This window comes from Malania oleifera, chromosome 12 (genome assembly GCF_029873635.1).
Source record: "Malania oleifera isolate guangnan ecotype guangnan chromosome 12, ASM2987363v1, whole genome shotgun sequence".
Lineage (NCBI taxonomy): Eukaryota > Viridiplantae > Streptophyta > Magnoliopsida > Santalales > Ximeniaceae > Malania > Malania oleifera.
In genome coordinates this window covers 84,240,981-84,266,616 of record NC_080428.1, presented here as the reverse complement: position 1 = coordinate 84,266,616, position 25,636 = coordinate 84,240,981, and the positions used below count along the sequence as shown (strand labels likewise).

The 25,636-nt window shown below is 35.1% G+C and overlaps 1 protein-coding gene across 1 annotated transcript; it reads left to right on the top strand.

The window, feature by feature from the left end:
* The first annotated feature begins 23,147 nt into the window (after positions 1-23,147).
* LOC131144779 (probable WRKY transcription factor 75) lies at positions 23,148-25,431 on the top strand. The gene is made up of 2 exons (XM_058093635.1): positions 23,148-23,858; positions 24,942-25,431. Exons 1-2 carry the CDS (start codon positions 23,413-23,415, stop codon positions 25,117-25,119), a joined length of 624 nt encoding a protein of 207 aa, XP_057949618.1. The 5' UTR covers positions 23,148-23,412; the 3' UTR covers positions 25,120-25,431.
* Positions 25,432-25,636: the final 205 nt, after the last annotated feature.

Below are 25,636 nucleotides of genomic sequence, written 5' to 3'. Positions count from 1 at the left end.
ATCGTACTTACAGACTTTGCTTTTGACTTAACAGTGGTCGGCCAACCATTATCAGGTCTCGCCTTCGGGTCACACAACCCAGTCATGTGGGGGTAAGACATGACACCAGCCAGATAACCTTCTAGGGTTGTTTTTGTATTACTACCATATGATATGAATGATGTTTATGGAAATCCAGTATGTTCTATCTTGTTATGATTATATATGTTTTCCCAGATATGATACAGACAGTTTTACCAAATATGTTGATGTATGGTTTTATGTATAACACGAAAAAACTCATGTTGTCACACACTGATATTAGTTTATTTTCCCTTACTAAGAGATGTCTCTCCCCGAATTATATGAACATTTTAGGAGCTCCAGATAGGAGAGCGGATGTTCTACCCTTTCTAAAAGGTAAGTGTTTTGATAGGGTCGGATGGATTTTTGTGGGAGGTGACCGTAGGACTCTTTTGGGTTGTATATATATTTTACAGTGGATGTAGTAACTCTGGTATTGTATTGAATGGTAATATGAGATGTATATGATTTTATGTTTACTACTACTTAGGCTTCTGTGTTGTATTTCTGATGCATCCCTAGTACCCACGAGTCTAGATTGATTCTGATCTGCTGGGTTATTATATCAGTTTTATTATCATTAAAAAAAATATGCTAAAGTAAGCAGGTCGTTACAATTTGGTATTAGAGCCTAGGTTGCTAAGTTCTGTAGACTTTAGAGTGTAGCGTAAACAATACCAGAGTATAGGTAAAGGATTTAAGGTGTTGTTCTGTAATCTAGAGGCAGGAATTCCGTGGTGGTTTCTGTGTTTTTCCTATGGTGACGATTTCAGGAAAACTATAGTAAACTATCGTCGGGTTGTGTTCCTAAAATGTGGGACTGGGATTAGAAATAATTTGAGAATGTTGAGATAAGAGGTTAGGTTAGGCAGGTAAATTATAAGGATAGGATTTCTGAGTTACGTTTATTATGTTTCAAGATGGATCCAGGAGGAGATAGTGCCCATGCGAGTGGCAGTGATGGAGCAAGGCCCTCGAGTGCAGGCGGGACTGATTATGACGCAGTACTACATAGCGTGGTTCAGTAGGTTATGACTAAGATCGTTAGGAGCTCTAAGGAGCAGGGTGGTCCGTCTGCAGGCCATGGGTGCACGATAGAGAAGTTTATGAAAATGAATCCTCCAGCGTTTTCGGTGGAGTAGATCCTGCAACCGCCGAGAACTGGATACAAGAGATAAAGAAAATCATGGTTGTATTGTAGTGTACGGAGGAACAGAGGGTCCTCTTCGCCACCTATAAACTGACAAGGGGGGCCGAGAGGTGGTGGAATGCTATGAGACTTTTGGAGAAATAGTGGGCGGGGCCGATAGTCATTACATGGGACCAGTTTAGAAATCATGTTATTCTGAAAATGCTATAAATCTTACTTTCTACTAATATACTTGTATAGCTGGAGATCTGTAAAATTTCATAATCAACATATTAAACTATAATAAACTCAGGCCACACAACTATGTAATTAAAATCTCATGCTTCGTATTTATAATTTCATTAAAATAATAATACTCATGATATTCTGGAAAAAAATAAACTGATCAACATGCTTGTAAATATACATACATAATCTTCTGTTATACATTCTAAAAAAACTCCCTAGCATAGCATATTTCCTTTACCTAATTTCTGAAAAATCCTTACTGTATTCTGGCCTTACACCTGCAGGGTTCCCCGCTCAATACCCTGAAAACAACATCTCTCATAACAAAATATCAATATTTCTTCGTATACTACATTTCTTATAACTGTGAAAAAGACAAATATTAAAGAAAATGTCTTACCCTGAGATTGGGATGAATTTCAAACCAGCCCCACCAACGATCCGCTCTAGAAGACTTGAAGAGAAATTTCCTAGGAGCGTCATAGTGGCCTCGGATAGTCGAACCGGTGAGAATTCGGCCCGAAAACTTATAGAGAAGGGGAAGAAGACGAAAGAGAAAGTCTTTTTTGAGCACAAATCCTAATTTCTCCAAACATATAGTATTGCAAATCTTTGTTGGAGAAAATTTTTATGGCACTTAGATCTTCAAGGGTCTTATTGTATAGTTCACCTCACATCAAAGATCATTTTTGCAAAACCCACTAGAAAAGCAAAAACCCTAGGTTTTCCTACTTTGTATTGAAAATATTTTTGGAGAAGTATTTTATTTGGGTTCAAATCTTTGAAACATATTATCATATTTATTATATTCAAAGATTGCAAAAATTGTTTTTGGGAAAACATCCTTACTCTACTGAGCTTATATTTCATATCATTAGAGAGTGCATTAGAGTTATAATGTTGTACGTCTTTACTTGTATTTAGAAGCATTTTTTATGTACAAAAATGTTTTAATGTATCAGTTGGGTTCAGCCCATGAATTAAACTGGAGAGTCTCTGCTCCGTAAGGGAGACCATTTTAGTTTAGCCTGGTAAATTGAACTAGGGTGTCTCCATCCCGTTAGGGAGACCTATGATACCCCATAGATGAAAGCACGCTTAACTATGAAGTTCTTATGGGAAGGCTCCCAAAAAGAAAGGTGCACCTTGTTGATATGGGTAGTAACATCTAATCTTTTTAAGTCTTTCATTTATAAGTTACCACAAAACCAGTTTGGCTCAGCCTAGTAATTGAGTTGGGGTACTTCTCGCCCCATAAGGAGAGGTGTGTAAGTTGGGGTCAGCATGCATTATAAAAAAATTATTCAGCATGCATTATAAAAAAATTCATAAAGTTCAACCCAATGATCATCTAACATGCAAAGACTTATAATTACCAATGAATCTTCATGCAAATAATCTTTTTTATCATGCATCATTTATAAATATTCATTAATGACAATGTACATGAACTAGTCTGAGTGACCACTTAAGGTTAAAACATTAAGTTCAACTTGGTTACCATACTAATACTGCATAAGACTTTCAAAAGTATTTAGAATTTAAAAAATAAGTCTTATGAAGTCATAATTTCAGTTGACTAACTAATATGTATGTCTAAAATAGATCAATAAATTCAACATGCTAGACCCTAGTCAACTATCAGCATGCAATGCACAAATCTGCATCGACCAAGTAGATTATGTTCAAATTAAGCATGCAGTTGAATATATTCAAACAATATAAACTATTAAATAATGTAATATTTAGAAAGTAATGGATAGTAAGCGTTCAGTTCACATGAAGCATCCAAATATATATATATCCAAAATAAGCACAATACACTAAAGTATTTATTGGATGAACTTTAAATTTGTTACTTCCCTTCAATTATACAACCCAAGAACAAAAATTTTATAATCTTTTTGAATATATTAATCATTTAAGCTTCAAGATGAGTTTAGGGTTATATGTGCAAAGTCTATAATTAATTCGCAAAAGCTCAATTTTGTATGATGGACAAAATATACTATATTTTAAGATATTCATACAAAAACATATATATATATATATATATATATATATAGCATTTAAAAAATTATTTAACTAGTTAAGATCCTTTGTCCATTTAGGGAGTTTACTTAAGTATGTAATAACCAATACTATCATATAATAACCAATCATAATGATATATATATATTAAGCGAAATAGATTGGATGTTTCACTAAAGTTCTCATATTGGCTTGATTTTCCTAAGGTTCTTAGTATAATAATATATACTAAAATTTAAAATTTTACGCACAAAACACTATTTAAGTTTTTAAAGCATTATTACCCTTTCTAACCTAACAAGAATCTTATGAGTAAAAAAAAAATTTCTTTTAAGATATTACGCAAATATAACCCATGATTTGTTAATGAATTTAACACAAGATGTAAATCATGAATCATGACATGAGATAAAGTAAAATGAGGAAAATATACATTTTAATTAACTTGGTTTTATTTGACAATGCTCTTAGAAAATATGAGACATGTTCTCCTAATTTGCCACTAATGGGAAGGTATTCCTCAAACATATGATATCACAAATAAATGCTTCATTTTAGAATGTCACTTGTTGTTATGATTATTTTTACTCAATTCATGAATGCTATGTTTAGATATTCTACTATGTATTCAAACAAGAGCATATATATCATCAAAACGGATTTGTGACTAAGAAATACATCTCTTTTCCATAAGAGATGGATTTACCTATCATAGCATGCCTTTGAGCTTAAATTCAAAACCTTAGTAACTTATATGAGAAAACACAAGGTATTTCCATTTAATAAGCTTGGAGCACATGCTATTTATCTCATAAACAATAGCCAACATTTTCAAAAAGAAACCAATTGATAATGACATATACAATTAAAGCATCACACTGGTTTTATAATTTGAACTCATCAATATTGACATGATGGACAAAAGTTCCCAACGATGTAATTTAAACAATTCAAAATTTGGGATTTTTCACTTTGAGCTCATTAAATACTTTTACCTAGGTGGGGTTTAAATCTACCTAAACCTAATTTCTAATCCTAGGTCCTAAGGAAACAATTCAAAGAGCTCATGTGTTTCCTTTTGGTACCCATTTCTCCTTGGGTCCCAATGGATTTTTCTTCACAACCCATTTCATTTTTCTTTCTTTGCCTCTAACTCCTCTAAATGGACAAAAATATCTAACATGACCATTTCTTTCACAATATAGACAAATCTTATTTTCATGTGAGGGTCTTGACTTATTTGTATTATTTTTACTTGTTGAGGCATGACCATGTGGTGTAAAATTATTTTTGTAAAAATTATTTTTCTTAACTCTCAAAAATGCTTTGGAGTTTTCTTTTCCTTTAATGGTTTTGCTATGATCTTCCTTTAACTTTTTCAAGAGAGTCTTTTCTTTCATAATATTTTCAATTTGATTTTTCAAATTTTCAACTTGCTCTTGAAAAATTTTATGGTCTTTTTGTACTTTTTCATTAAGCTCCTCATTTTCTTTTTTAAGGGAAGCATTTTCATCTTTCAAGGAGGAACAAAGACAAGATTCTTTTCCTTTGTATTTTGACAATTGTTCCTCCAAGTTTTCTATCTTTACTTGCTACTTTTGAGAATTTAAAACAATCTCCTCATTCTTCTTTTTAAAAAAATTATTTTCTTCTATCAATGAGGATTCCCTATGTTTTGACAAAGCAAGTTTTCTTTCCATATTTTTGTTCATTCTTTTTACTAAAACTAATTCATCATATAATTTAGCACAATTTTCTATTACTTCATCATAAGAAGGTGCATAATCCTCCTCATCCGAACTTACTTCATCTTCTTGTTCGTTAGTCATTAAGCATGGATGCGCTTTTTCCTCATTTTTGCTTATTTCTTCTTTCCTAAAGTGTTGTATTTCTTCAAGGAATTTTCTAAAGTCTTTTATGAGTGATTCCACATCATCCTTACTATCCTCATCATTTTCTAACATTTCTTTGAATTTTGGACTAGATGATTTAAGAGCAACACATTTATCCTTCCTAGGCTTTTGAGGATCCAAAGTCGTATTTTTCTTAAGTTCATAAGTCATAAGTGATCCAATAAGCTCATCAAGTGTGACTTTGGTTAAATCCTTTGCCTCCTCAATGGCGGTGGATTTAGCATGCCATGACTCGGGTAAAGATCGTAAAACTTTTTGAACATTATTCTCCATAGAATAAGTTCTACCAAATGCTTTTAATTCATTTATGATGTGTGTGAACCGAGTGAACATGGATGTGATAGATTCTCCCTCATCCATTTTAAACATTTCATATTCATTTACGAACATGTAAATTTTGGACTTCTTAACTTGTGAAGTACCTTCATATGTGACATCAAGTTTTTCCCATATTTCTTTACCGATATCACAACCACAAACACGATTGTATTCATTATCACTTAAAGTACAATAAAAAAAAATTTTGGTTTGAAAGTTAAGCTCAACTAACCTTATTTCAGTGTCCGACATCTCCTCTAGTTTTTTTGGTTCACCCTCAGTATTTTTGAATTCGTAATTTCCCTCTAAGATGACACGCCACATTTTGAGATTGTGTGCTTGGATGAAGATGGTCATTCGGTTTTTCCAAGGCGGGTAGTTTGAACTGTTGAACAATGGTGGTCTTGCCACGGACTATCCTTGGGAGGAGGTACTCGCTAAATACTCCATTTGATTTTGACGCTTTGGATTTTACACCGTCAAATGCAAGCGTCTGGCTCTGATATCACTTGTTGGGAGTCCTAGCTCGGAGTATATAGTCTAGAGGGGGGGTGAATAGACTCTTTTTGCAGAAACGTATTTTTCTACAAAATAAAAACTCTTGGCAAAATACAAGAAATTATATCGCAATATAAATATAAATCATGCACAAGATATAAAATAAAGAGTCTAAGGGAGAGAAAGAACTATACCGGTATTTTTACATGGTTCGGCACAAAGCCTACATCCAAGCCTTAGCACCAAGCCAAGGATTTCACAATCCACTAAAGATACTCCTTCACAGGCTGAGAAGCCTTACAACTTGAGAACAAATCCCTACACTTGGGAACAAACCCCTACCGTGCTCACCAAGAGCCTTCGCTTCGATTCACAAAGAACCTTACAACAATGGTTCATAAAGAACCTTACAAGAGATTGGAAATACAATCTAATGCTCCTTAAATGAGCCAATATGAAACAAAACCAAATCCTCACTCTATTCTCTCAAGGAATGAATCTTACAAGATAAGTGAGCAAGAGAGGATTGATGTGAAGAATAACTAAAATGCAAAGTGCAAAGTGCTTAGGTTTTGGATAAAATGATATTTTTCACAAATATGATCAACAATGCTCAAAACCATGTTAATACAAGTCTAAAAGCTTGTATTAATAGACCAAGAACCTTAGGAGCCGTTAACTAGCCATTGGAGGGAAGAAAAAATACTTTATTTGGCAAACTAGCCGTTTTCTGCCCGTTGGGGCGCTTCTGCCCAGAATTTGTCGACAAAATTCAGATTTTGTCGACAAGGTCCCTGAATCTGAAAAAGTCACCAAAATGAAAGTTGTGTAATTTTGTCTTATATTTCCAAGGACACCAAGATCGTCTCATTTGAACTTTTCTAGAAAAATTTATGCCCAAAATACTATAAGATGTTCAGGACTCAAGACTGCATTACAGCAGTGACGATTACTTTGTTTTTCCTTGTCAAAAAGTGTTTTAATGACTCAAATCATTCTTGGACAAAATTATATGAAATATATTAAGTCTAATGAAGATTAAAACTTGTCCAAATGAGTTTCCTTTTGAATATAAGATATTTTAATTAATAGAACACGTTTGAAAATCCATTTTGATATCTTATATGCTTAGTATGTCCTTGTAAATATACTCGACTTTCTTTGAACCTTTAGGATGTTAAACTTGTTTTAACACAATCGGGACTAAGTATAAAAATGTTCTTAAAATTAGGATGTTAAAAACTTGTCCCTTTGAAAACATATTTGAGTTTTAGGATTCATTTGACAAACTCTTGTTTTAACTTAGAAAGCTATGAAAGGTGAGTTTGTGTTTATGTCTTTAGTGCAATCCTATAAACTCATGTGTCCTAGTATGCTTATGCAATGGCTTAACTCTTACTCAAAAATCATGCAAGATACACATCGCAAGAGTTATAATACGCACTCACTCACACAACCCTTATTACAATTAATTTATACACTTAAGCTTTCTTTGGTTGTGCTTGGGTCATTCCGAGTACGTGTCCATTTGATCTTTCCTTCTTGACATCTACTTGGTCTGATCTTTGCCTTCGATCCAATAATTCATGTAAGAGTACCTGTACTAAACATGATTTGCAAAGATAGGAAAACACTATGAACAACATGTAGGTTAATATCATCAAAACACATTAAACAATGATGGTGTAGCCACTAAGGCTAGCATCTTCAATTCGGAGTAGTCTACTGTGTTTCCTGTCCATACCTCTTCTGCCACTTTACCCTCTAGTGATGCCCTTGGTGATCGGTTTATTAGAAAACAAGTCATACTAACTGTGTCGGCCCATAAGTTCTTCGGTAACCCTACATTAAGCTTGAAACACCGAACTCTTTCAGTTAGAGTTTGATTCGTCTTTTCAGCCACACCATTTTGTTAAGGTGTCCGGCGTACAGTAAAGTGTCTTTTAATGCCCTGTTTCTCACAAAAATCCATGAACCTCAAATCAACGTACTCAGTCCCATTGCCTGACCTTGGACATTTGATTCTCCTCCCCGTATGGTTTTCCACTTCAGCTTTCCACAACTTAAAACTGACAAACGTATCAGACTTGTGCCGCACGAAGTATACCCAGACTTTCCGTGAGTAGGCCAACAAAACTCACATAGTAAACATGTCTACCTCTTGATGCTACTCTAACTGGACCTTAAACATCGGAATGTATATAATCAAAAATGTTTTTCGTTTTGTGAACAACTGGTTTTAATTTTGCCCTATTTTTTTTTTACCAAGAACACAAATCTTACAAAAATTCAGCTTACATGTTTTCATACCTTTCAAGATTTTCCTCTTGTGAGGTTCCTTCATACCAGCCACAAGACCATTTCATCAGATTCAGCATCTACAACTGTAGCTCTACCTACAACAGTAGTTTCCTGCAATGTATAAATATTCCCATCTATCTTTTGCCTTTTCATAACCTTTAGATTACCTTTCCATATTTTCATAACCCCACCTTCGGACTTGTAATTGAAACCATTACAATCTAAGGTGTCAAGTGAAATCAGACTCTTCCTTAACTCCGGTATGTGTCTTACATTACTAAAGGTTCTCACAACACCATTAAACATTTTTATTTTAACATTTCCTATGCCAATTATCTTACAAGAAACATCATTACCCATAAGAACTGAACCTGAATTTACCAACTTGTAGGTGCTGAACCATTCCTTGGTTGGAGTCATATGGTAAAAACATGCCGAATCAAGTATCCACAAGTCTGTAAGGTGTTCCAACCCTGACGAAACTGAAAGAATATCACCATCACTGCAAACTGAATTTCCTTCTTGAACCACATTCACTGATTTTGAAGTCTCTTCATACTTTATAGCATTTCCTTTCTTCCAATCCAGACACTCCAGTTTCACATGCCCCTTTTTACCACATTTATAATACTAGATATCCTTTTTCTTCTTGGATTGTGTGCGGGATTTTTGACTTAGTCCACTTTTGAACTTTCCTTTGCCACGCTCATTGTTACCTTTCACCACAAGTCCTTCTCTTTCATCACATATATTCAACCTTTGATGAAAATTCAGCAAGACACTTGTCACCTCTTCTAAATTAAGCGTTTTTTTTTTCCTCCATGTAAAGGTGGTAACTAATTTTCATAAGTATGAGTTGCTGGCAAATAGTTTAGTAACATCCGAGTCTTATCATCTTCATCAAACTTAACATCAACCCGCATCAAATCATTTATGATTTGATTAAAGGCATTGATATGTTGATTTAAGTTCAAACCATCAACCATATTAAGCCAATAAATACGCTGCTTAAGAAATAGTTTATTAGAAAGTGATTTGGACAAGTACCAACTTTCTAACTTTCGCCACACAACCGCTGGAGAATCCTCTTCCATCACATGATAGAGAACTCCATCAACCAAACACAAGCGTATTGTAGAAACGACATTTACCTCCAATTCTCTCAAATTCGCCTCATCCATTTCATTTGGTTGAATACCATGTAGAGCCTTCACCATCCCTTGTTGCACAAGTATATCCTTAACTCTCCTCTACCACAAACTGAAATTTTCGGTTCCATCGAATTTGACGACATCAAATCTTGCAGAAGAAGATCCCAACACCATGGCAACAATGCTCTGATACCAATTTGTTGTAAAATCGAGTATGGGTAGCACAGCGAAAAATATGTCAATTGCAACAAAAGATGAAGCACCAAGACATAATTTATGCACAACCAGTATATATGAAAGAAAATAACACGAAAATATACATGATTCGACAAAACCTACATCCACAGGAGCAATTGGCACAAGAATTTCACTATGAAAATGAAAGTACACAGTACACTTGATACAATGATCTCTCTACTGTCAAAATATGTTCAGAAGAACATATATGACAATCTCTCAGAGACTTCCCTCCAAATACCCAACCGTCCCAACGTTCCAATTCAAAATTTTGAATTCTTTCTTGTAGCCCAGAGCGCACTCGTCAACGAGTGAGAGAAGTCCACTTGTTGACTATAGTAGGGCACTCGTCAACGAGTCTTTAAATTTTTTATTTTCCTACTTTCGATATCTCAAAACTTCTGCATTTTTCTGACTCTCAGAATCTACTCGTCAATGAGTAAGGCACACCAGTCGACGAGTCCCTGTTGCACAACACCAATGAATTCATCCATATGTTTTTCTTCCTTTGTTCATGAGCCCCACCAACCATAAGAACCACACATAAATACAACATCCTGTAAATAGAATTTGAAAATTTTATAGGGATTTTGATTGTAGATGTAAACATCACATGATGTGGAAATTGTACATATACGTGTATTTCTTAATGAAAAGTGCGTAGTTTTCTTTCCCATAAGAAAAAATAAATAATTTTTTCGTCATATTTTGTTCACAGGAAAACATAAAGGAACCTAAATTCTCATATTTGTTTATATAAAAATAAAAAAAAATAAAAATATTTGTCAAATAAATGAATTAAAAAAATTATATATGGTTAACATTTAATTTTTCTTAATTTTTAATCATATCAAAATAAACTTTTTTAGTAGTATTTGATATAAAGAGAAAAATACAATGAAAAATAAATTTCCTTCTCATTTTCTTTTTGATTTATTTCTCAATTAAAATCATTAATTCAAACAGATCCTATTAATTATACTGGCTCACGGTAGGTAACTCAAAAGTTTTATCATCATTATCAAGCAGACTTCAAATTCAGATACACGTAACATATATAAAAAATATATCAAAATTTTCAATTCAAAGCATGTGATCGTTGAACTAAACTCATAATTTTTTTTTTGTCTCTTAGATTTCATGAAAAGAATTGAACGACTTTATATTATGCACCTTCACTAAGATTAACTTTTTCAATTCATAAAGTAAAAAATATGCACGTGAAGTGAATGTGATCATAACTTGTTCATTCCATCGACTCGGAAGATAGAACCGTATTCATACGTAGATCTAGTCACCACCAAATGAGAAAAATATTCCATCAAGGTATACCATCGCCCCGTCCCCATTAAGGACTTTGGCTGCCCCGTCTGTCTCCCTCTCTCTGTATTTGTGTGGGTAGGAATATTTGGTCCAGCAGAATGGACTATGAATAGTGCTAAATTTTGCACTTTCCACATCCATTGAATTCTCTGTATTTGGGTCTTCTAGAAAAGTAAGGAGGGTTTGATCAATAAAGTATATAATACATATATAAACTGATCATGCGCGTTGAAAATTAAGTAATTGAACAGACTCCTGGCTTGACCCGTGGAAATTACTCAGGCGGCTATTGCTTGATTTCCTGGTTTCAAATATGTACATATTCTATGACCAACCAACCTTCTACATCCTTCTGACCTTATTTTCGAATTAACTTTCTTATATAAATAATTATATATTACCATAATTTATATGGATGTAAGATATCAATTAATTCAGCCTTAATTTATATCTTTGGTATTAATACTAATTTATTAATAATTAATTAGAGATTGCAATTGAAAAATACTAAGGTTATATTTGGGAGCATAAATTTTAGATCTATCCAAAATTTGGGTCTCTGTGGATTTGAACAAATTCTAATACAAAAATTTACATTATACCTTATTCAAATCTAATACAAACCTAAATCTAATGCTGCGTTTGGGAGCATAGATTTCGGACTTTGAATTTGAATTTAGATGTATTTGGACAAATTTCAATACAATTTTATATTATATCTTATCCAAATCTAAATACTATCCAAACATAGGATAAGGGCTATCGAAACATAGTATAGGAGAACTTTTTTGAAATGTCATTATAATTTTTTGGATAAATGTCATTATAATTTTATATTACATCTTATTTAAATCCAAAACAAATCTAAATTAAAGGGCTCTCAAAACAAAAGGTAAGTTTGTTATCAAATATCCACAATTTCTAAAAACACATATGCCTTTTAATTGTCAAACCAAGCACATTATGTATCAGTGGTAATCACAAATTCGGATAAAATGGATTGAGTTATTAAATACCAACATTCTCGAAATTTATGAAGTTACTTTATTATGTCAATGATTTTTGCAGATATGATTGGATTCATAGGTCTTGTGACAACATAAACATGTAAAATAAAAGCAAAAAAAAAAAAACTATAAATTGAAGAAAGAGTTTTGACAATAAATTTTTTGTCTTTAAGTAAATATATGAATAATAGGACCAATTTTACTAACAACAAACAACAAATTAAAAAATTATTATGTGTTCTCATACATAATATTATCACCTTTAATCATTTCACTCTATAAATTTACTCTTAGTTTTCGACTCGTGTAACTCTAAATGATGAACTAATGTTTTATGTTTGAAACTTTTTCTATAAATTTATTTTACAAGCAAGAGATAAATACAGTTAATTATAAATAAATTAATTTTTCACTCTTATGACCAACTTCTTACTTATTTACCTTTAATTAACTAATTTATAATATTTAATTATATATATTATTAAAATTTGATGTACATTATTATCCCAACCTAATAGCTTAAGTGTTTAGGTAAACTGATAATGGAATATAGTATTAGAACTCTAATTACCAAAAGTTCATGGGCTGTAGTTTATTCGCCCTCTTATATTTAAAAAACTAATTATCCAACATTAATTATACGAGGAATTGGGAAGGAGGACAATTTGGAATTGTGTAATATATGACCAACGAACGATCAAAAGCGTAGATCTGTAGGCAGACATACAGCGCTGTCGCATGCACTCTAGTCAATGTCGTCTTACTGACCACATGCACTTTTGTTAAAAAAATTATTATAGTCGTTTGAAAATTGAAAAATTATATATATATATATATATATATATATATATAAATATAATAGAGCGTCAATTTTGAGTTTGAATGGATGTTTTCCAAACCTAATCATGCAGCCCCCGGAATTCCTGCATCTGGTAGTCTTTTTTCCACAAGATTTGTGTGCAGCCATCATGATTAACCTTTGTCATTAAAAATAGTCATTAGTGTTTTGTCGAAAGATCTCAGAGTGAGCTCAGGTTAACGACAAATATACTAACTATAAATGACCCTATTATTTTTCATGCATTAAAGTTAAATAATCATATAAAAATTTTAATTATTCTGTGTTTTCTTCTATATTGTGGGGGGGGGGGGGGGATAATAGATATTTTCGTATGAAAAAATTATTATAAATGAGGGTAAAAGATATTGACCTCCCTTAAAATTCAACAAGAAAAAGATATTAGCATTTCTTAAAATTTCAAAAATTTTAAGAATTTTAAAAATCTTTTTTGAAGTTTTAAAAATTTTAAAAGTATCTCCTGAAATTTATTAGACAAAAAGAGACAAACTTTCTTACAAATATAAATGGAGATTTGTGTCTTTTTGACATATTTAATGAAAGGTTTTTGACAGTTTTAAAAAGTCAATAAAAATTAATGAAATTTTTGAAGTTTTAGGAAATATCATATTTTCTTAATAATCCTCAAAACAAGTGAGTGTCTTGTGTGTGTGTGTGTGTATATATATATACACTTTCCAAACTTAATTATATTCCAAAACCATTTTATTCAAGCAGAACTTTTCACTTATAACAAAAAAATTAATGCTATGTATAATGGGTCAATGAACATAAAACACGTGGCTCGTATATTTGACCTATGATTTGCATCTTTTCAGTAATAACACCATATATGATGTTTTCCATAATAAGTATTAATCTTTTCACGAAATAAAAATTTTTAACTTGTGCTTTATCGTGCCTCTCTATAGATAACTTTCAAGAGTTTTTTCCCGTTTTATTATTAAATATAAATAAAATATAAAATAACACTCTGATTGGGAAAAATTTTCCCAAAGTAATGCTCACGTAATCTCACAACTTCATACTGTGAGATTTAAACTCATGGGCCGCTCTGCCTTCGACGCGTGGCAACGAGAGAACCAGTGGGAAGGTGACGCGTGGCGACGCTGGACCAAATCTCGTAGCTTGGAGCTGTGAGATTTGAAGAGAGCAGCCAACGGGAAGGTGGCGCGTGGCGCAAATCTCGCAGGACCAAGCTGTGAGATTTGCGCCTAAAATCCATTCGTGTTGTGACACGTGGTAAATCTCGCAGGACTATCCAGCGAGATTTGCTTTGTCTGCTCAAAATCTTCCCGAGCTCTTAGAAGATTATCGTAGAGGAGAAAAGCTTGCAGAGACGACCGTTCGAGCTGAGCTTGCAGAGAGGACCATTAGAGGTGGCAGGTTACCGTTCGAGGTGGCAGGTAACCATTCGAGCGAAGGCGAGACTATTTAAGGGAGAAGATGGGGTAGGTTTTTTTTTTATTTAGCAAAAACGTGAATTTATTATTTTACTTACTGAGAAATTTTCTGTTTTGAGTTGAATTCGTTTCACATTTTCGTTCCGATTATTTGAGTTCGTTGCTGCATCTAGAGGAAGGTTAGTTTTCTAAATTAACAATTTCATTAACATGCAGTTTTAGTGAAAGCAATGAAGTATCATAAGATCCATGAATATATCTATATTTATAAACTTAAGTTTTCTTCACAAATCAGTTACCCATGCCATGTATGTTTGTGTCTCTGTTAGTATGTGTATATACTTTGTGTGCATAATGAATTGTAGAACTTGGTATTGCTGTACACTTAGGTTCTGTTTAGTTCTTGAAAATAAATTTTTTTTCCATTTCCACGTTTCTAAATAATTACAGAAATGGCACCTTGTTTTCCAGTTTTCTAATTTGTGCAGATATTGCTATTTAATTGTATGTCTGTACGGGATCCTCATTTGCTTCTTCTGAAACGGATGAATACATAAAATAAAGTAATATATTTATATTTACTTGTTGAATTTAATTGTTTAATTTTGATGTTGCAGTAAATTACATAAAATAACATTTATTTTAACTATTTAATATTAGGGCAAAGGGCACTGATGTCTAGATTTGGTAAAAAAAGGTATTGATTTTTCTTGAAATTTCAAAAATTTCAAAAATGTGCTTGAGTTTTTAAATCATAAATCTCCCTTGAAATTTGATAAAATATAAATAAAAAAAATTGTGTGTTTTTTTTTTTTTTTGACAAATTTTAGGGATGATCTTTGAAATTTTAGAAGAGGTTGATAAAACTTTTGAAATATCTAAGAAATTTTATTTTTATTTTTTATTAAATCTTCAATGAGTTGAATGTCTTTTACATTTAATATTATCATTTACCTGGTTTATTTCCAATGTGAAAATAGAATGATTTCATAGTGAAATAAATGAAAAAAATATATGACCAATGATATCATTTTTTGTCATTTTGATAGTAGGGTCAATGTAATAGTAAGTGTATCATGCATAATTATGATTACAAAAGAGTACAAAGTCAACATTTTCATTCTTTATTGATATTTTTATTTGATTGATTTCGTTCTTATCTTGCACTTGAAGCACAAATTTTAAGTATTAAATTTAAATTTATGTAAATTTGAATAATATTTATTATATCTGTATAATTCTAAATTCAAGTTCAAAGAATCTTCCGAACACAAGATTAGAAAAAAATAAATAGAACTATTTTAGAGAAAATCACTATAAGTACATATTTTCACTTTCAACTTTTCAAATATTTATCTAAAAATTCAATATTTTTTACATTTTGAAGTACAAAATAAAATTGTGCCTGAACGGGGAATACAAATACACATCTTTTGTAACTCTCAAGAATTATGAATAATTTCTTTAGTAATTTTGGATATTATATATTATATCTAGGAAGTCTTTTTTTTTTTCTAAGCGCAAATTTAAATGCCTCCTGTATGGCTGATGCAGTAATGTGAATTGCATGCTGGTAGATATCATAGGTTCTCGCATGCTTAAACTATATTATTATATTGTCTGCAAAAGCTTAAGGGTCATTGTAAAAATGGGTAAATGTTCAAATTACACTCGGCATGTTGTCGAAATTTTGATACGACTTTTCGTAGAAAAGTCAGAATTGCATGCAAGAATATTTTCAAAGTGACAAGTGAAACATTTAGAGAATATTGCATGCACATGAACGTAGTGAAAATAATTGTTGTTTACTATTCACTTAGCATATCACTTATACATAAAATTGTTGTTTTGCGTAGGTCTTTTATATTCCCGGGCGTCAATCTAAATGGCAGGAAGTTCAAGCAGTATTCCAGTTCTGATATTGTTGTACATGGGGGGTAACATTATAACCGGACAAACCGGTGTTAGTTATAGTCTTCCGTCAGTTTAACTTATTAGAATTGGTCATAGGTGTAAATTAACTAAATTGTATACGAAGATATACAAGTACTTGCATATTGATCCAAATCAATATGCATTGCGGGTAACCACAAGATACCCGATTAAGGGGCATCATGATACAATCTTCTATGAGGTTGTTCCCGTAACTAGTGATTACGGTTTGAGCATGGTGTTGGATGCACACTGCGTAGGGATGACATATTTGACTGTGCAATTGTATGTCGAAAACATTCCTCAGATGGGTGCCGCCGCAGATGGGCAGCCGGGAACGTCTATTGAGCACGTGGTTGAAGCAGAGGAAGAAGATCCAGATGTTGGTGGGATGCCTGTTGTGGATATGAACGAATGTCCACAATCGTCATTCGAGCCGCAGACGTACGAAGGACCTACTATTGATACGAATTATCATAGTGTTTGCGAAGAAGTTTCAGCAGAACAACCAGGATCGTTGTTCGCAATAGCGAACAACGCATTAGACGAGGGGATGAACATCACGAATGATGTTCATTTACAAGATGACACGTACGAGGAGGAAATTGGTGAAGGGACGAACGAGTTCCCCAATGATGTCGACCCACCCCCCCGTGAATCGAATGATGCAACATATACGGCAGATTTCATGGACGAATCTCCTATGTATGGTGTAATTGATGTAGATGCTGCAGATTTGTCCCATGGTGACGAGCTTCTTATACGGGTAACTCGTTGGGATGAATCATCAGAACTGAGTAAAGGGACGCTATTCGGGTCGAAAGATCAATTGATAGCTGCTGTACGAATATACCACGCTTGAACGCACCATGACTTCCACGTCCTGCAGTCGACCCCACTATTATGGGTTGTTAGGTGTAAGAACTCTGAATGCTGTTGGAGACTGCGTGCGATGTATCGTCAGAAACATCAATTTTTCGAAATCACTCAATATGGTGGTCCACACACATACTTGAATTAACTCCTCTCGCAAGACCATAGCCAAATCACGTCGTCCCTTATTGTTAGGGAGATTGTGAATATGATAAGGGGTGATACGTCGACCTCAATCGCTACATTGAAAGAATTCATAGATCGTCGTTTTGGCTATTCCATCTCATATAAGAAGATTTGGTTGGGCAAACAGAAGGCAATTGCCCAAGTATTCGGTGATTGGGAGAAGTCTTATCAAACTTTGCCTAGGTGGATGGAAGCAATGTGCGCTTATAATCCTGGTACTGTCATCAAGTGGAGGTTGAACCCTATACCAGACAGCGATCAGACAGTAACATTTGTATCAATCTTTTGGGCATTTGCAGCATCTATTCAGGGTTTTCCCCACTGTCCTTCTGCGATATGTATAGATGGGACACACTTGTACTGTAAGTACAAGGGAAAACTCCTTGTTATGACGTGCCCGGATACAAACAGGTAAATATTTCTCCTTGCATTCGCTATTGTGCAAGAGGAAAGTTTGGACACATGGAATTGGTTTCTATGTTGTCTTCGTTCCATTATCGACAAGGGCAACATTTGCCTTATATCAGATAGGCATCCAGGGATCATCGCTGCAGTGTCTCACAATCCTGATTGGCAGCCACCGCGTGCGCACCACCGATTCTGCCCTTGACACGTGGTAAGCAACTTCAGCACGAAAGTGCACAGTGTCAATCTTAAGCGAATGGCTGAGCGAGCAGGAAGGGAGCATCAGGTCAGGAAAGTTTAACATGTGAATGGAAAGGATCTTCAATAAGGGTGGGGAACCCGCAAAGACGTTCTTTGATCAGATCTCTCCTCATATGTGGACTCAGTGCCACGACAGTGGCAGAAGGTATGGGAACATGACGACAAACCTCGTCGAATGTTTCAATGTCGTCCTTAAGGGCGCTCATAGCCTCTCAATCACTGTCCTTGTGCAACTGACATTTTAGCGCGTTGCACATTATTTCAACAGCCGACGGGAGGCTACTCGTAATGCAATATTAGGAGGAAATGCATTAACTCCTCATATATTACTTGCGATGGAAAGAAGGAATTTGAAGGAGACTGGACATCGCATGACGACGTTCAACCGGTCTAGAGGTACTTTAAGCATCATGACTGCGCAGTTGGGACCTCATAAAGAAAACAATGTGCAAACCCTGTGCATTCAGGATTTGCACGTCTGCTCGTGTGGGAAGTGGCAAGCGTTGCACTTTCCACGCTCCCACCTTCTCGCTGCATGTGCGGAGACACAACTGAACGCCATGCAGTACGTTGAGCCTTGTTGGAGCACCGCCGAACATTATGCGACATATGCGGTGGATTTTCAGTCGATTATGCACGAGGCGTACTGGCTAGCATCATCGTTGCCGACTATACAGGCAAATCCAGTGTATGCTCGACATAAAGGTCGTCCTAGGAGCTCCCGTATACACAATGAGATGGACGCTAGGGAAGGTAGGAAGAGGAGCACGTGCAGTATATGTCATCAAGAAGGACATAATCGCACAAGGTGTCCGAGAAGGACCCACTTGGGCGATGCAGCTGGACCGTCGCATTGATGTCGTGTGCAGTTTGAGACTCATTCACACCCTTCTTTTTTTGTGTATAACTATTCTGATGCGACAATGCATTTTACAGGATTGATCTAGGGCCGTCTAATCTGAGCGTCTTGACAATGGGCGATCATCACAGGGCTAGCCGAGCGTGGGCTGATGGGCATGCGGAGCCCCTGTTCTGCCGAGGGGGCACATAGTTTGCGGAGCGTTGGTTAGAGGCAGACCCCCGCATCGTCCAACTAATACGCGATGTGAGGTTTTATGGCATATATCGGATTGCTCATATCTAGCTTGATTGACATCTCGTCACAGCATTGGTGGAGCGATGGAGACCCGAGACGCACACATTCCACCTACCTCATGGCGAGGCCACCGTCACATTACAAGACGTAGCTGTTTTGTTTGGGTTGCCGATTTATGGGCGAGCCGTCACTAGTCGCACTACCGGACCAGTGGAGGGACCTACAGACCGTCAAGGTCGACTCGCCCTGCGTACTATGTGCGAGCGTTTGTTAGGCGTCGTTTCTCCTAACAGCGAGTTGCTTGGTGCACCCATCCGTATGCGGTTCCTCGAGGGGAATGCATCTTGTGAGCTCCCGACAGATGCAGATTTTCAGACGATAGCATGCCACGCATGAGCCCACTTGTTGCGTTTGATTTATGGGGTGATCTTCTCTAATGTTTCCGGCAATTATGCGCATCTGATGTTCCTTCCACTCCTTGAGGACTTCGGAGCGTGTCACTCGTACAGTTGGGGGTCCGCCACTTTGGCGTGGTTGTACAGGGAGATGTGTCGCGCTACGCACCACTCGAAGACACAGATTGCGGGCCCCCTTCGCTTACTCCAGGTTTGGGGTTATGAGAGATTTCCTTCATTCTCGCCTATGCGGCAAGGTTTCCTGCAGATTGAGAGGGGTCAGGACGGTCGTCCGGTTGATCCTCTCCTACTCGCATACTGGTTAGTACAAATTTTATCTATCCCTCCTCATTCACTCTATAACTATTACGAATACTAATTCGTAATACATAATAGTCTTGCATTTGGGAACTTACGTTTCATCTTATATAGATGGAGGGACGACTTAAGGGCATCGATGGTTGCGCTTCACACATTGTCTTGGTATAGGTTCGAGTTGGACATGCACCGTTAGCATGCACCGGGAGCGCTTCACATATTCTTTCTTTCTTTCAGTTGTTTATAGTCCGCTTATCTTTTGGTTTTGTCTAAGTGCAGTTTTTATGGATGCCCTACACGGAAGAGATTTTAGCCGACCTGCCGCCTGACTATGTAGACGGGAGGGACTTGTGGGTAGCTCGAGTGCCACTCATATGCTTTCATATTATTGAGTGGTATCTCCCCGATCGAGTCATGCGACAATTCGGGTTTGGACAGGTCATTCTCGCCCCATTTATGACTTCGTAGGTAGATATTGTTGGGGACGATCTCCACGGCATGGATGGGCACGATCGAGGGGTCACAGATTGGTCCAGTACGCACGCGATATTTGTCACTGCATGGGAGCATCGACGAGACTATATCATACGAGGAGTGGCGGAGCATGGTCCGATGCATCTAGATGACCCATACTTCACTTGATATAGGTCTATCACATGCCGCTTCGTCAACAGGAGCGCTGCTGTATATTTGAGCCTCGTAAGAAGACTAATGCCACAACTCATTTTATAATATATACGTTCCGATTTGAATGCGTTAATAAAATATGTTTATATCCTGTAGGCTGACATAGTCATTGAGGCAGACCAGATCTCGTCGGATCCTACGATCCACCGATTGATGAGTGCTGCACTAGACCTCGTCCACGAGGACGGTCGACGGATTCCAGAACGAGGAGGTCGACCTGATGTACCAATACGAGGAGGTTGAGCAGCTCCAGTACGAGGAGGACGACATGCCTCCTCTAGTAGTCTAGGGACTCCCATGTCCTCCCCACCGGTCGTACAGGCCGAGTACTTTTTCGGCCCGTCAGCGCCTTATGCGCCTTCCATTGCAGCTGATATTGCCGAACCGTCGAGCAGACCGACTGATGCCACATCTAACTCTGCTGCTACCCCATCGATGTCATTTTTATTAGACGATCTTTTCGATGGGGTTAAGGTCGATGCACCCCCTATGTTGCCTCGTTCTCGTCCTGAGACATCGTATCATTTCTCAACGCGTGTGCTCCACATGGATGATGATGATTATGCAGCACCTCTTGGGGGAGAGGATCCACATCCAGGACGACGGGACAGGACACCTGATGATGCTGACCAGCAGGGAGAGGGTAAACGCAGACGGCAGCCACCACAACCCCGGAGACGACCTCGCTGCTGCACGGAGTAGTTTAGCATTATTTTAATTGCATTTTATTTGTATGTATATCATTGATTGTTTTGATTTCATTTGTATATAATTGATTATTATTTTTATTCTTTTGTATATATCATTTAATAATTCGTATCTCTAAAGAATTCAATATTGCCAAATATAAAAAATGACACATAATTCGTATCGCTAAAATTTGCATACCTAGTTAAGTTAATTTCTTAAATTGAATTGTCTTTTACTACAAAATTCGTATCGCTAAAATTTGTATGGTATTGGGTTAATGGATTTTACTCTTCGTGGTGTATTTAGTGTCGTAGGCAGTCAAAGTAAGATTACTTGTGTATTAAAAAAAAATAGCTTGAATTTTTTTTAAACTAATTTTCGTATAATTTTCCAAGACTATGAAAACAAATTAGACATTTAAGTGTGCGTGGAAACTAGTGTCATAGGTGTTTAAGACTATTTATTGTATTTAACTGTAATCGAGTTTTAATATATAACTTTTTAATGAAACAATTTTATTCCTTATCTCAAAATAATAAATTAAATAAGAATAATCTACCTACCCATATGATAGTACCCTAAGGTAATTTTCGTATAATTTTAATCATTTCTCAGTTAAATTCCAATAGATTAGTACTTTGTTTTGTTGGGTCTCATAATAATGTTCTCTTCCCCTCCATCGTTAAAAAATTTCTTACTTGATTTACCACTACATGCAAGAAATTATTATGTCACGCTTTAATTATATTTAAAATCGATTTTCAAATATTTTTTAACAGTCCCATTCTTGATGACTCGGGGGTTATAAATTGAATTTCTATTAAAATTGTTTTTACACAATAGTCCACATGCATATAATAATTGATTATTTTTTATCAATCCCAATATAATTCCCTAATAAAATAATTTTTGAACTTGACTTAATTAGGTAACATTTTTTAATTAATTATAAATCAGTACAACAGTGGTACAATGTTGTTCCATTTGAACATAGTCTAGAAGAGCTTGCTTATTCATTTCACACATGACACAAGTTTTATGTCCTTGAAAATTGAAAAATTTTAAATAGAAATAATAAATAAGAAAAATGTTTTGACTACTACACTTTAAACAGGAAAATAGTCCAATAACTTAAACTCTTAATCTTAAATTGATTAGGCACCATTAATTTTTAAAGAATACCTTAAAATAATTCATATATTATATTGAGAAATTAATATATATATATATATATATTATATAGTATTCCTTAAAAAAATTGTATCATTATTATTGACAAAACTCGGGTTAAGTTTTTGTATATATTACTTTAGCGTTTATTTTTTATTATGAGCAGGCTTTATTTTTTATTATGAGCAGGCTGAGCAAATCTCGCAGCTTAGTCCTGTGAGATTTACCACGTGTCACAACGCGAATGGATTTCAAGGGTAAATCTCGCAGCTTAATTCTGTGAGATTTCCACCACGCGTCACGTTCCAGTTGGATGCTCTCATGAAATCTCGCAGCTCCAAGCTACAAGATTTGATCCAGCGTCGCCACGCGTCACCTGCTCGCTGTTTCTCTCGTTACCACGCGTTGAAAGCAGAGCGGCTCATGAGTTTAAATCTCGCAGCATAAAACTGCGAGATTACGTGAGCATTATTTTGAGAAAATTTTTTCCAATCAGAGTATTATTTTATATAAAACTGGAAAAAACTCTAGCTTTCAAGATACCATTTTTGACTTGACCTATACGTCCCAAGCTTCCATCACGTGAACTGATAATTGCTACCCCACAGCAGCCAACATACAATTTATATATCCTAGCAGTAGTTTACGTGCCGTTCACGACTTTAATTAAGGAAAGCATATTTAGGATGGATTAAGAGAAAAGAGCCTCTCGCCTCAGCGCCGCCGCCCGCCGCTACTGTTCAACTTGCATTTCCAAATTAACCCCTTTATTTATTTAATCACTGCCTTTAGTTTCTACATATAATAATTAATAATTAATGCGCCTTCTCAGTCTTATATAGCCGGAGTTGATGAATTAATTCAACCGTATCCATCTCCCCCTTTTTCTCTCGATCTAGAAATTAAGCATAGCCATCATGGAGATGATAAACTACCCAATTCTCTTTCCGTGTTCTTCTTCTGCTTCGACATCGCCGTCGCCGGGGACGCCGGCGGCGGGGGATCCGTCGGCGATTTTGTCGCTGAACACGGTGGGAAGTTACGGTACTTCGCACGCCTTTTCCGACGGCGACGATCAGTTTCGCCACGGGAGCGGCGAGAAAACAAATGGGTTCAGCTTGTTGGGGCTCTCGAGTGGGGCGGATCAGGTGGAGGCGCCTGCCGCTGAAGCCAGAGCTGGTTCGGAGGAGGAGATGAGATCAAGCGGCTGTAATAAGATGAAGAAGGCTGGGGATCAGAGTGGGAAGAAGATCAGACAGCCCAGATATGCGTTTCAGACGAGGAGCCAAGTGGACATTCTGGATGATGGGTACAGATGGAGGAAATATGGCCAAAAGGCTGTGAAGAACAACAAATTTGCTAGGTATTTTTTTACTTAATTACATATAATTTATAGTTATTTGCTTAATTTAATTAAATTAAAAAACTGCATATTTACATAGAACTGAACATCTCCACTCAACTCGATTATACCTTACTTATGTTATATCTGATTTAGGTTTATTCTCTTCATTCTCCTAATTAAAATGAATTTTGCAATTAATTAATATATTTTAGGAAGAATGACTATTCTCTTGAAAAAAAATTGTGATCTTAATTTGGTGACAACTTTTGAAATTAATTAGTTATTTCTTTTTTCAACCAATTAATTACAGTGATATATATATATATATATATATAGCTTATCAAATATCATTATATATAGCTTATTAATGTAATTAAAAAATATTAAAGTACGAGAAATGTGTGCATAATTCACAAAAATTATTATAGCTATTATATACATTGCCATTTTAAATACAAGTTATATAATTAATGAAATGAATGCTTTTATACAACATCATCAACTAGTATACAATTTTTCAAAAGCAAATTAAAGATCAATATAAATAGTTTATTATAATTAAAAAGTAGAAAAGTATAATTTATGAAAATTATTATAATTATTAATATATATTATCATTTTAAATATAGATATGAGAGAGAGAGAGAGAGAGAGAGAGAGAGAGAGAGAGATGTAAAATGACTAACATGATGGTCATGCACATTGAGATGATCTAATGCATGATATCATAATAAGCGCGCATGTGTGAATTATAACCTACTGAAGTACGTGAAGGAATCCATTACTATAAAATGATTGCTCTGTAAATAGTTCATTATTATATATATATATATATATATATATATATACATTTATTTATTTATATATTAATTGCTTTATTCATTTTCAAAGCCCACAAAAGTGTTAATTTATTCTGAAAATCGACAAAATAAATGACATACTGATATCTAACTCCTCTTCTAGAATTTGTTTGGAATTCAACCATGGATTAAACAACTATTTTTTCAATGTACTGGTCAAATTTTGCAATTATTTTATTTTATTTGTGTTGGCGTAAAAATCTAACTCGTCTCTTTCTTGTGTAATGCAATCAATATGCAGAAGCTATTACAGGTGTACACACCAAGGGTGCAATGTGAAGAAGCAAGTTCAGCGTTTATCGAAAGACGAAGGAGTTGTGGTGACGACTTATGAAGGCATGCACTCGCACCCCATTGAGCAATCCACCGATAACTTCGAGCACATCCTCAGCCAAATGCAAATTTACCCTTCTTTTTGATTCTTAACTTTAGTTTTACCCTTAATTAGTCATAAATTATTTATCGAGGCATTAGTGATTCAACCAAATTCATATATTTTGTACATTTGACATTAAGGGTTGCACAGTTTAGTAGTAAAACCAACTTCTAGTTATCGTGACTAAGGTCCGGTATCTTTTCGAACTTTATTTCAATTTCCTCCTTGTTTCATATGTACTAAAAGGAACATGTTTCGTAAATTTTTATTGTTTAAATTACACTCAAAACCTAGCTATTATGAAATAAATTGTCGTAAGGGTTAGCTATTGAGAAATCCCTTATTGATTATCAAATCCCGTGTGATTCATGTTTCAGTTGGCGGTTTATTTTTAGTACTGTATGCATATTCGTTTGTGTTGTTTGTCAATATTTGATGAAGCTTGTTATATATAGTATGTAGAATATATTGCAAGTGTGTTGCCAATCGTGGCTTGTAATCCAAAAAAACAAATATATATATATATATATATATATATATATATGTTCATTCTTAATTAA

Coding starts and splice junctions, on each gene's coding strand:
- LOC131144779 (XM_058093635.1), top strand. CDS start 23,413: ATGGAGATGATAAACTACCCAATTCTCTTTCCGTGTTCTTCTTCTGCT. Junction 23,859..24,941: donor AAGAACAACAAATTTGCTAG/GTATTTTTTTAC, acceptor ATCAATATGCAG/AAGCTATTACAGGTGTACAC.